Genomic DNA, 13,332 nt, shown 5'->3' with positions numbered 1-13,332 from the left:
CCGGTAGTACCATCATCAGGATAAAGCTCATCCGGAAAGGGAATTTTGAAGCAAAAGGAGAAGCCTAAACAAACCCATGTTGCTGTATCTCTAGTAGCATCTGAGACTGAATCTGATGAAGAAGCAGGAAAGGCTAAGAAGAAGGGAGAGTTTGTCAGAGTTGTGAGGAAACCTCAATTCGGTGGTGCGGAGTAGAGGAAGAAAGCTAATATCCTTACTGGAAGGCCGAAGAGGGGAAGGAAGACTAGAATTCAGCTTGATAAAGATGTTGAATTCGGTGACCAACAAGGTAAATATACATTTGTTCCTCCATTAACAACATATTAATTGATTGATGGAAATTTGAAAAATATTGGAGCATATTATGAAAATCTAGATGAGGTAGATCAGAGAAAAGTTGAGGAAGCAGTTGTTTTATATTTACATAACTTTAGCAAAACATTGATTGAGTTGGAATGAAGCATCCCTAAAGATCTATACAACATTATTGATGCGAGGAGACTGACTGCTAGCAAAGCAGATAAGGAAATGAAAGAAAGAGAATTGATTAATGTTTGCACCTGTATCTCCCAAGATAAGCCAAAAGGTTCATTGAGGAAGCAAATAAGAAGGAATTCAGAAGCAAAAACAGGGTGAACAGGTTGATGATTGGCAGGGTTGAAGAGGTGAGGAAGGACACTGAGGATATCTGGAGAAAAATCATGAAGGACAATCCCTTGTACAGTGATGCAATTTAGACTTCCCATTCGGAAGTAGAGGAAGGTGTCTCCGGTGATCTAAAGGATGAAACACAGACCAAGGAGCATCCAAAAGGCTAAGACAATGTATCACTTGGTGCTGAGATTAGTGCAAATCCTTCGGTGGTAGATAATGTTGGAGATATTCCTGAGATTCAAAAGGATGATACTGCACCAAGTGGCAACACTGGTGCACAGGATAAAAGGGATGATGTTGAGGTGAATGAGTCTGAGAAGTCATAGGTGCGAGATGCAGAGGTAGATAAAGGGAAGGGAGTTGTTGATTCAGCAATTGACACTCCTCTAGTCACAAGGACCCACCCCAAGTCTCTATCAATCTTGATGGTCTTCTAGATCTTGGACAAATGTCTCTTACTGAAAAGCTGATGCTTGCAGCAGTTGTACAAGCGTAGGCCAGTTAGGATCTGGTCAAATCAGAATTTGAAGACAAAAAGCTTAATTTTGATGTCTGTTGATGTGTGGCAGAAGGTGGTTTCGGGTGTGCAGCTGTAAAATGCAATTTTAAAAAAAAAGAGATATCCATTCATATAATCTAACCGTTGCAAAAATAGCCGTTAACATGAGCATAGCAAGATGGATATATATATTTTTTTATTTTTATTTTTATTTTTAAATTCAGAGCAGGAACATGAATAACGATAATTGAAAGATTAAGTACATTGAACTAAAAATTAAGCATACATGTAATATTTAAGAAGTAATTAACTTGCATGAAATGAAAGAGGGATAGGGTTTAGAGAGTACTTTTCAACTGATGCTAACCTCTGAACTTCAACTCTATCATGATACTGGTGGGGAGGGAAAGTATCATTAGGGCGCTTTTCCGCCCAACCATGGACTATCTAGTCCCTCGTGCCATATCCTTCTGGACTGGCCCAACCTTTCGCAGGGAGGTAAAGGAATACGAGAACTCAATGCCATCTGAGACTTGGTGTTACGACCTACACACTCAGTCAGTCATACACTAAGGGTAACTCCCTACTAGTATGACGCTCTGACTAAGGGTGTATCTGGTGCTAAAGATCAGACTAGTGCATGCATTACGCAGCACCACATTGGCCAAGGTTTTACACTGTAAGCACGAGTTTTCGCGCTGTCAATGATCTCACCCTTCTTGACAAAGTCTAGGTTAAGGAGTTCAGCTGAACTCAAAAGTAAATCTAAGGACCATCTTGGGGTTAGCGTTCAATAGTTATAGTATAAGTATTTCAAGAGCTATCAACCATTTCTTCCTCGCACAACTACTATGTTTTCAACATGTTTCAACTGAATCCCTGGCTTAGGAAATAGGGGTATAGGAGTCATCAATTGTACGTTCAAATCCTAAGTATGGATTTAAACTTGCCTGACATGTCTCTGCTGTTTGGCTACTTGGGAGTAACCTCCTGATGATGATGCTACTGCATCATGTACAATCGCGCTCTTCCACCCACTGCCTTCCTAGGCTAGGGTACGGATAAATTTCCTAACACTAGAGAGGTTGATCTTAATAAAACAAGTTTATCTAAGTGTTGTCTTATCATCTTAGTTTAAGAAGTTCAGGAAGCTTGGTTGAGAGGTCAATTCTTTTCAAGGTTGACTCGGATAAGAACTCTCTTCCTTGGAATGATACAATTCTGTATCACTATGTTGGAATGTACTTACCAGTGTTTGCCAAGACATGTATACACGGACACGTGAGTACAATTACCTTTGCGTATATAGCAAGCATTACCAGTTATTAACACCCTGGTACATACTTGCTGTATATGCCCAAGTATGGTACATACGTGCACCTGTATCCGCACCTTTGCAGACACAAGGAGTATTCTAGGTGTCTAAGATTTACGGCTTAGTTTACTTTAGTTATAAATTAACAATGGCCTTATCCTTTGTGTTATACTGTCTTGAATTTAAAGATGAATATAGATTCTATGGGTAAGTTTATTTCAGACTGAGGTTTAACTGCAGTAAGCAAGTGAATCTATTTAATAGACCTGCAGTTTGCTGATTGGTTTCAGATTTACTAACAAATCTGCTGGAGCATAAACCCCCTTGTTTGAAAAGATAATAGCAGTACTGACATACAGAGATGTCTTGGCTTTTCCAATTAAGTTGCCCTCATAAGGTTATACCTCTACAATTAAGTGTGCATTCTATCATTATACGGTAAGGAGTATGTCAATCACTCGTACCATCTTTAGTATTCCCAAACAGATAATAAACTGTTTAATAGATATGTATTTTCTTTTTTTTCTAAACACCCATTTAACCCTCATCAATAGATGTATATGTTCTTAATCTCTTTTCTTTCTTTACCACCAGTTGAAAGTAATTTAATAGAATTTCCAGACCTGCAGATATCTTCACATACATGTTTGTGTATATATATATATATATATATATATATATGCAAACATATATGTAATCATACCTTCTTCCGAATTTCATGCACAACTACTCAAACCCTACACAATTTTTAGGGTATTTCATCCCGCTGGTGATTATTTACTCTAGCAGAAAATAAAAACGTAGTTATTACAATAATAATGCAGAAGAGTTTTAATCCCCACATGAAATCCAAGTAATACACATAACCATAAGTATTTGCATATATATAATAGAAATTTAACTGCATTTTCCTTTAATAATCTCGAAATTTAAGAAGAATAGCAGAAATAAGAACCAATTTGCAGGGTTAGGACAAGGTATCATAACCTGACTTCTTAGAAGAAATCTTTTTCCAAAATGTCTCTGCTGAAACCTTTATTTCTTTAAAACGCAGGCCAATGGTGGAGATTCCCAGAAATGTAAGGAAAAACGCAGCCAACAGACAAGAAAATGTCGAGCAAACCCTTTCTCTGCCGTCCAGATAGTAAGAAGAGAATGGTCCTTTTTCCCTCTTCATTTGTTTATGTATATCTCCCAAAATGTTTTACTGCTTACCACGCCCTAATACCAGGCGGAATTAAAAAATCTGCCTCATGATTCCCGTGACTGCAGCCCTCATGCACTCAGCATTTCCTTGGCTTCCTCCAGAAGCTTCCCGTCAAAAATGCTCACGCCATATGAAAATATCTTTTCATGTCAATAAAGAATGATATCTTATGTCTTCAATAAATTTTTCTATATTTCCTTCAATGACCGATAACTCCAGAATGAAGGATGGCGATATACATGTTTTAACATTACATTATTTTTTTCTTATTAACTTACAACTAGCCTGATAAAATATTAAAGCTTGCTCATTAAATAAAAATTATGTAATGGGCTAACATTAGTAAGATTTAAAAAAAAAAAGTTTTTATTTAAGTCTTATTTCCTTCAACACTATGAAAGAAAAATAAATACATTTACTTAATTATTGAGTTGCCAATAAAAGTCGGCAAATAAAAATAATTTATTAAATTAATATAACACCCTGCCAGTAAATTTTAATTAAATTTAATAATACATATTTATTTATATTTATATATATGCGACCTATACTCCCTACAAATACTTGACTGCGGTAGTATGTATACGAGCAGGTATATGTGCTACCGTACCCAGGTACTCGTATAGGATATATGAGTTAGGTATATACACATATACATAAATATACATATAGTTATATTATAAAAGTAATATTAGTTCGGCCGACCAAATTTATAATTATTAAAATAATCAATTAATACTAAAATTATAATTATCGCGAGAAGCGACAACCTTAGGTTCTCCGTGCTGACCTACTAGGTTACCTAGTGCATTGGTTAACAAGGTCTGACAAGATCAACATAGGTTTACTTGGCTTAGGTTAGGGTTTTCAAACGGCATTGAGTTCTTTCCTTCCTTTCACCTCCGACCTGATGATACTTTCCCTCCTTTCCTGGAGGACGATGGTCTCCTGCACACACTTGGCCCACAGAAATCGGTTAGATCCAATCTTGTCTAGTTCTAACAATTAATAAATCATGATAAAAGTGAAACATGATATCATATTGCTAACTGAAATTCATCAATTTACTAAATCAAAGTACATAAAATTTGCATAGAAAACATAAATATCATTATTCACATATGCATAATCATTTGAACAAATCCATCATTTAAAGCATAAAACTAGGCACATTATACATCATACGAGTATATCAAAATGCACTAGGGTTAACATGTATCAGGACGTAAATACTGCACAAAATTAACTAGGGCACAAGTGGGATGTAACAGCAGGTAGATCCCAATTCTAGCCCTTCCGGTAAATTATTTCAATTGATTAACAATGTAAATGCCAATTTTGATTCTTTAGAGAAGTCTACTACTAAGCGAGTATTGGATAGATTCAAGGAGGTAAGAATGCAAACATTCCGGAAAATGATAGAAGATGATAGAGTAAGATTGAATAAAAGCTTGCAGTCTATTTCAGATACATTGGTTGAAGGCGGTAAAATATATGTCTTGTCTCATTTTGCCAAAGTTCACAGTAGATATAGACAAGCAAATAAGTGTTTGCCAAGGTAAACTTGCTGGTATTTCACAGTCTTTTGATCCTAATGTATCCCTAACTAGTAGTGTAGAAGGGTAGATAACGACTCTCAATGATTAGATCTCGAGCCTTAATGCCGATAAGGACAAAATTTTGAGGAGTGTTGGTGAATTCCGGAATTTGATTGCCCCCCTACTGGACACCATGTTGAGCAATAAGGTTGATTGTATGAAGGCTTTGGGACAACCTGTTCCATCTGAACTAAAGGATGTGGAGATTCATGCATATGTTTTTAGTGCATTCCTTACAGTTTTGGATAACTTGAAGAGTGGGTGGGATACTCACCTAGGATTTTTGAAGACCATTTTTGCTGATATCTTCAAGTTCTTGTAAATTCTCCGGTAGATATCTCTGTATATAAGTTTTGGACATCACCCCATCTTTGGCATTGCTGTCAAAGGGGGAGAGTAAAGGTGAAAAATGTACAGTAGAAGAGTGCAATGTAAAGAGCATGTTACAGGTTTCAGAATTCTTTGTCGAAGGGGGAGCCTTAGCAATTTTGATCCGGTGTATAGGTTTCAACACTTAGTCATTTTTTACGAGTGTTGCCATCAATGCCAAAGGGGGAGATTGTTGGCAATTGACACTCATCCGATGGATATCAATGCTTAATTAGTGGTTTAGGGTTGTCATTGATGACAACTCTTCTTGAGATTCCTATCTGGTAATCACGGATCTTGATATCCGGAAGTGGAATATCCGGAAGCGGATGTCAACCGGTAGCTAGTTAACCGGTATTACAGGTTGAGCAGAGCAGTTTTGGTCCGGAAGCTTTTCGGTGATTGCGGTGTTATGAATCGTGCATGGGATGATTGGGCCGACATAGAGACATCATTTTATCCTCGATTTGGTGATTCGCATTTGTCTTTGGTGATCCGGTCAAGCCGACTCATGATTACATGTTACATCATCAAGCCGACTTGATAAATAATTATTTTGTGATTGCGGATATATAAGATCGGTGCAGAAGATCTTTTTGGTGTGTGGTATGATTGATATGTGAGCGAGTGGTGATCGAGAATCCTTTGTAGTGCAGTTTCACGTGCACATTCTTGATCCGGTAGCTGACTGAGACAAGAAACAGAGCAGAGTTGCAGAGCAGATACAGTCAGAGATTTGGCACTTAACCGGAACTCATCCAGGCATTGTTAGATGCTATTTTGGAGTTCTTTCATTGTATTTCATCTCTGTCGTTGATCAGTAAGGCAGTGAACCTTCCAGGGTTGTAGCCCTTATTGTAATTGAGCAGTGAGCTCTAGGCAGTGTGCTTGAATGCTTGTGCATTCCCCCTCATGTAATATTGTTTTACCACTGGCCATAGTGGAATAATATTGTGGGTTCAAATCCCACCATGGTTTTTCCCATTTGGGTTTCCATGTAAAAATCTTGGTTTTATGATTTTGTGGTTGGTTGTTTTGAGTTTTTGCATTTCAATTTCATGCTTATGCTTCCAGTGGTTTAAAGTTAGAGTAGAAAATTTGATAACCGGTAGAACACTGATTCACCCCCCCCTCTCAGTGTTCCTTGATTCCAACAGATGTGTTGTCCTGAAATCTTGGTATATTGATTTAAAATATTTTAAAAGTTTGTAGCCTCTTGGATGGATCCCACTCCCATAAGCAGTGTATCATCTGCGAACTGCTGATGGGTTACCTTCTTAATCTAACTGGTGATACTAATGCCTTCAATGATCCCCATAGATTGAGCCTGCTGAATCTTTATACCCAATGCCTCGGCCATAATTATAAATAAAAAGGGTGAAATTGGGTCCCCTTGTCTTAATCCTCTGGAAGCTTCAAAGAAACCCTCTGGTGACCCATTGATTATCACTAAATATCTTGGAGTAGTGATACAGTAGAAGATCAGGCTGATCCACTTTTTGCAAAATCCAAAGGCCTCTAAACATTTACATAAAAACCTCCATTCCACTTTATCATAAGCCTTCTTTATATCAAGTTTAATTAACATGCCGGGGAGCTTCTTTGATTGAATAGAGTGTAATGTTTCTTGAGCTATAATTATTCCATCTAAGATTGACCGTCTTGGAACAAAACCTAATTGCTCGTTTGATATGATTTGAGATAAAACTAATTTTACTCGATTTGCCAAGGCTTTTGTCATTATCTTATGTAAAGTGTTGCATAGTGAAATTGGTCTATATTCCTCAAAACTTCAGATATTCTCTTTTTTTGGGGATCAAAACCAAAAAGGTATTGTTTACTTCTTTTCAAAATCTACCACCATTTCTAGCAGCTTCAAGAGCTACGGTCATCTCTTTGCCTTTTATATGCCAATATTTCTGATAGACGCTAGCTGGAAAGCCATTTGGACCCAAGGGCTTTATCTGGATGAAGTTGAAATAGTGCTGAATGAATCTTTGTTTCAGACAATTTTTCTGTCAAGGCAGCATTTTGTCTATCAGTGATTATTTTTGGGAGGTATGCTAATATATCTGCTTGCTCTCTAAGATTTGATCCTTCCCAATTATTAAAGGTATCTCTAAAATAATTAACTCCTTCCCTTACTATCACCTTTGTGGTATCCACTTCCGAGCCATCCTCCCTGACAACCTTCAATATCTTGTTGGATTCTCTTCTTATTTTAGTGCTGGCATGAAAATTTTTGGAGTTGCTGTCCCTTGCCTACAACCATGTTTCTCTGGATTTCTAACGCCAAAACACCTCTTCTTTTGCTAAAACTTAATGATATTCTCGTACTAAATTTTTTCTTGATCATAAAGCTGATTGCCCATTCCCCTTTTTATCACTTCTTTAGATATTGCTTTCATTGCATCTTACAATATTTGTTTCCTCTTAAAAATATCCTTAAATTTCTCTCTGTTCCATTTTAATAACTTCTGTTTTATTGCTTTCATTTTGTGAACAAAACAAAACAGTTTTGACTCTTCCACTCTTTCCTCCTCCCACCACTTTTCAACAATATCAAAAAATTGTGCATCCTTGAACCACATTTTCAAATTTAAATGGGCTATGTTTGGGTTTCTGTTCTTCCTCTATATCCAACCTCACTGGGTAGTGATCTGGTCCTGCATGTGCTAGTATATTCGTGACCATCTCTCTTTTAAAGGAAAGTAAATCTCCTTTAAAGAAGAATCTATCTAACTTCTCTACAATGTTGCTGAATTCTTTGCGTCTATTATTCCATGTGAAAATTCCATTTCCACATTTGATATCTATTAAGTTATTCCTTTGAACCCACTCGTTAAAATCTATTTGAGCTTGTAGCTCTCTTTTGATACCCCCTTTCTTTTCTGATAGATGCAATATCGCATTAAAATCCCCCCCAATAATAGTATAAGGGTAGACATTACTATTACAAAAGGTTTCTATCTCTCTCCATAGTTCTCTCTTTTTATCTGCTATTGTTGGACCATATACATTGATCACTCTGACAATTATATCGCTGTTTATACTTCTCAGAAGACCTCCCGTCCAATTTTCATTCTCAATTAAAGGTTCCACTACTACTCTGTTGGGATTCCAAATTATTGCCAAACCTCCTGCTGCTCCCACCGCTTGAACTGCCCAAATTGTCCATATACCCAAGGATCTTTTAAAACTTTCCATTTCTTCCAATCCCAATTTTGTTTCTTGGATTAGTACTACCTCAGGTTGATGTTTTTTGATTCCGCGCTTAATTAAGCGCCTTTTGTTAGGTGCATTTAAACCCCTAACATTCCATGTTAGTAGCTTCATGTTTCCTTGAGAAGGTTCTTCCCCTTCCCTGTATATAGCATGGATGTTATTTTGGTTTGATCTACAACATACCCATCTATTACTCTGAGTTCTGCCAATGCTTTCCTTCCTCTTTTTTTCCTTTTGGATTTGCCACAATCTAGTTTATCTTTCTGAGAGCAGCACATACATAAACCCAAACATTTCCTTCCTCCCATTTCCTCCATCATATTATCCATAATTTCATCCTCGCCTAAATCCTCCTGTTCCATTTCATCTAAACCTTCATTTTCCAGGATTTTCTGCATTATTTCAAAGTTGGCTTGTTTAAGATCCCCCGAGTCCATTTTTGTAGATGCTGAGAGTCCCATAAAATCACTTACCGCCTCAATCCTAGAAGAATCTAAATGCAAACCATTAGCTTCTATTTCTGTTTCTGTGACCCTCTCTACTTTTGTAGAGATCAATGTCTCCGAAACTCCTTGATTTCTGAGAAGATTTAATTGGTCCGAAATCTCTTCGTTTAGATTCTCGCTGTCAATTTTTAGGATTTCCAGTTCTCTAAGAGATTTATCTGCCTGCCCTATTGTGTCGGGATCTTTAGACGCTTCTATCCCCAAGCTCACTTTGTTTAGTGTGTTTGTCTCTATCTTCCCTTGATCCTTGCTTGAAATTTTTGTATGATTGTTTTCCTTATACTTTTCTCCATTTTCTTTTATATGGGACACCTTTATGAGATCTTGCCCTTGGACTAAATGTTCCTCTGGAAGAATCCTATTATCCTCATACTGAAGTGTCTCTTTTTCCAAGCCTTTTGTTTCTACAATTGAGCCTATGTCCTCCGCCACCATTCTATCATCCATTCTTGTTGCTGATAGATCTTCCTGATTTCTCTCAGTTACTTTATTGCTACTTGAAGTATTACAGTCTAACGAAAAAGGAGGATTTTCTAATTTCAAATCTTCTCTACTTAGATACTTTTTTGGGATTTTATTATTCAGTAACTCAATTCTTTGCTTCCATCTGCCCAGTTCTGAAAGGATTTTAATTTCTTTGAAAATTGTAGAGCTCTCATCTACCTCTACCAACAGATTCACTATATCACCTGCTAGCCCTTCGATAAAATTTTCTTCTATGCCTAAGCAAGTTTCTAGGGCATCACCTATCCTAACCAATGCTTCTATCGACCAAAACTCAGCGGGCAGTCCCATTAAGCTGATCCAGATTTGTTTTCTGACAATGTTTTGACTGAGAGGATCGAATCCTATTGTCCAGTCTTTCCTATAGAAACTAGATCCTTTAAAAAACATAGGAACACCATGCAATAGCTCCATTTTAAAGTTGGCTTCATTGCATATTATTAGGAAAAACTTATTCTGAAGGGGTCTGATACATAACTTACCGGGGAACGATTCACTCCACCAAGTCATTACTTCTTCCTGCGATCCCTCCGTGCCATACCATTTAATGAAGAGTGCCTTCTCCTTCAGGTTTTCTGAAGCTGCTTTCAGGAGATTAGGAGGCAGAACTATCATCTTGCTTCCATAACTCTCTATATAATTTGAAGCTGAGCCAATATTAACCTCCCCTGGCTTCTTCGTAATCCATCTTTTGCCTCCATACCCATTGTTCGAATTTCCAAATTTATTATTATTTGGAAATCTTGCGCTTTGACCACGATCATACCTTGCCCTAAGGCCATTTCTAAAAGTATCTTTATTTCTCTGCAGACCCGTACTTTTCCATCCTCCCATCTGAAAATTAGGGTTTCCATTTCTAAGTGGACCCATCAAGCTCTGATTCCTCTGGCTCATTGGAATGCGATTTGAACCCGTAACCAGGTCATTACTTTCCCTTTAGCTCAAGACTGCCCCTTCTGCCATTGATTCTGATTTAGAAGCTTGAAAGGATTTCGCCTGATCCATGGCGTCTGATGTAGAGGATTTTGAAATCTCCTCATATTTTTTCTTATTATATGAATATTTGATTGTTTTACTATCAATGTTAATTAAAATAAATGTTGGAAAATATCCCACCTATATGATGTTATGGATATGAATATCTGCTTTTGTAGTATCAATGATAATGAAAATAAATGTTTAAAATATCTCGCCTCATATGAAGTTGAGATGTCCCAAATAGTCCTCTAAAAGAGGAAATGTCCTGGGGATGCCAAATAAAACCTGAAATGTCTCGGGGATGTGAGGAAAAGTTCCAAAAAAGGTGATGCTGAAGGTTGCATCCTCTCTGCCTCTCCAAATGTCTTGGGCATTCAGGATGGTCCTAGAGGGTAGGGGACATGTCCTTGTGGAGCAATTTCTTATATTCTTTCACTCTGATTTTCTGTTAAACAGACAAAATTATGTAGTTTATAATGATGTCAAAGTGAAATTAATCAGTGGAAGGGGAAGACCTGGAAATGGCACCTCAACTTGAACCGTCTAACATGAAACAACCACAGGGGTAAAAGTTAATATTTGACAATTTGTGAAAGCTAGCTCTAACTATAAGACTATAAACCAATAGTCCCTTAAAGAACAGTATCACTGTAACTTTAGTCTGAAATAGTAACAACGAAGTACCCTCTACAGGTTAGAGTTACCTCTGCTGGACCCAAAATATTTCATTTTTTCATTATATCTAGAAATGGTCTGATGAATTGGCCAAACACTCACAAGTCTGCAGATTACTGCTTGCTGGCACATAATTTGTAGGTTATATCTCTTTGACAAGAATTTCATTCTGACATGATTTATTCAGTTAAAGGTGCTTACAAAGATTGTTTATTTTAACTTATCTAGAAGAGTGAGATTACTGAATTTCCAGGTTTATATGTAACCATTAAACTTTTCAAATTCTTATTTTGCAGGTGAAACCGCTCAACCATTCTAATAGTTTGCCACCTCCGGGTAAGAAAGGACGTACTTACATATGCAGCTGCATGATCTTTTTGCGTCCCACATCTAGAGCAAAACTTGTTATGAAAAAATGGATAGAAGAACTTGAAATGCAACCCTGGTCACGAACTGCCAAGACAAATGACCAGCCTGCTTTTAATTGGGCATTAAATAAAACTGCTGACCAGGTATTATTCTATACCATTGCTTGAATATTTACTAAATCTTGATTGCATCAGTCATAAAGTCAAGAGACAGATCATTTTCCCTTATTTCCAAATAACAATACTTCTACAACTGATAAATTTGAATCTGTGCCTAAACCAAATGATAGTGTAGTCAACTGTGTAGGGAATTTGTTCATTTTATAATAAGGTAACTTTGTTTAATCCTTCAAATTTTACTGATGTATGCTGATATAATTTTAGAAACCCGAAATTGGGTTACTTTTTCCTCTGTTATATAGTCATTGAAGATGGATAACGATCAAGTCAAAATATGTTCCGGTCCTAGTTTTTCATGTGCACAATTAAGATACTGTAAAATGATTGTTCCCAGCCTTTGGGTTCTGTTGATGTGTTTTTTATGCACATGCGAACACAAAATAAAATACCTTAAGTATCTTATCCTCTCTTCAACAAAATTTCCTCGAATACTGAAGATTTCGCCTAAAGATCATTTGAGAAGACTCCAAGGTTCTGGTATGTAGGGTCTCTACGTGTGGATAAGCTCAATTTGGTCTGATCTGATTATGCTGGAATCACAAGGGGACTTACATTCGACTGCTTGAGTGTTTAATCTGCTGGAACTTGAATCCTATCTACTAGCTAGAAGATAAAGAAATGGCAAAAGCATGGGGTTCAGAAAGTCTACTCTAGGACCTAGAATGCAAGAAGATGGATGAACGACTAGGTGGAGTCCTACTGGGCTAGGTCTCACCATCAAACTGAACAATTCAACACCAACTCAGTGCGATCTTCTAAGGGATGCTTCGAATATGTTCAAATCGTTACACCGTCTGACACTGATCACCATTCAAGTTAATGCATGAACAATAGATGCGTAACTACTCGGGATTAAGTTCATTCAATGCCAGTTGACCGCGCAGGGCGCACTTACAGTCAGCAAGAGGCTAGTGGTTTGGACTAGGCGGATTCCACGCAAGTGCATTCAATAACTTCCTTCATTCAATCTAATTATTTACCATCTAAAATGAAGATTCAACAAGAGACCATGCATATTGCAAAGAAACGACACATTTCACCATAACTTCAATGAAAATGAAGTTCATTTACAATTTAGGCGACAATTTCTTGCCTTTTCCTCCTATTCTATTCTAGCTTCTATTCTATTTGCTATTCTATTGACTATTCTAGCTACTTACTCTTAGCTATTAACCAACTATTAACTATTAACCCTTACAAATGAAGAGCCAGAGCTTTATATAGGGTGCTCTTTACAATTTGATGGCTCTGATT

At 37.1% G+C, this 13,332-nt stretch overlaps 1 protein-coding gene across 2 annotated transcripts in view; it reads left to right on the top strand.

The window, feature by feature from the left end:
• The window catches only part of LOC131027772 (UDP-D-xylose:L-fucose alpha-1,3-D-xylosyltransferase MGP4), a 54,741-nt gene that overhangs the window by 26,991 nt on the left and 14,418 nt on the right, over positions 1-13,332 (top strand). For both annotated transcript variants that reach the window (XM_057957857.2, XM_057957858.2), the window contains one exon: positions 11,827-12,042. In XM_057957857.2, coding sequence (XP_057813840.1) covers positions 11,827-12,042 — 216 coding nt within the window. The remainder of the gene's footprint in view (positions 1-11,826; positions 12,043-13,332) is intronic.

This window comes from Cryptomeria japonica, chromosome 5 (assembly GCF_030272615.1).
Source record: "Cryptomeria japonica chromosome 5, Sugi_1.0, whole genome shotgun sequence".
Taxonomy (NCBI): Eukaryota; Viridiplantae; Streptophyta; class Pinopsida; order Cupressales; family Cupressaceae; genus Cryptomeria; species Cryptomeria japonica.
The sequence above is the reverse complement of the archived record's forward strand: the minus strand, read 5'-3'. Positions and strand labels throughout refer to the sequence as shown.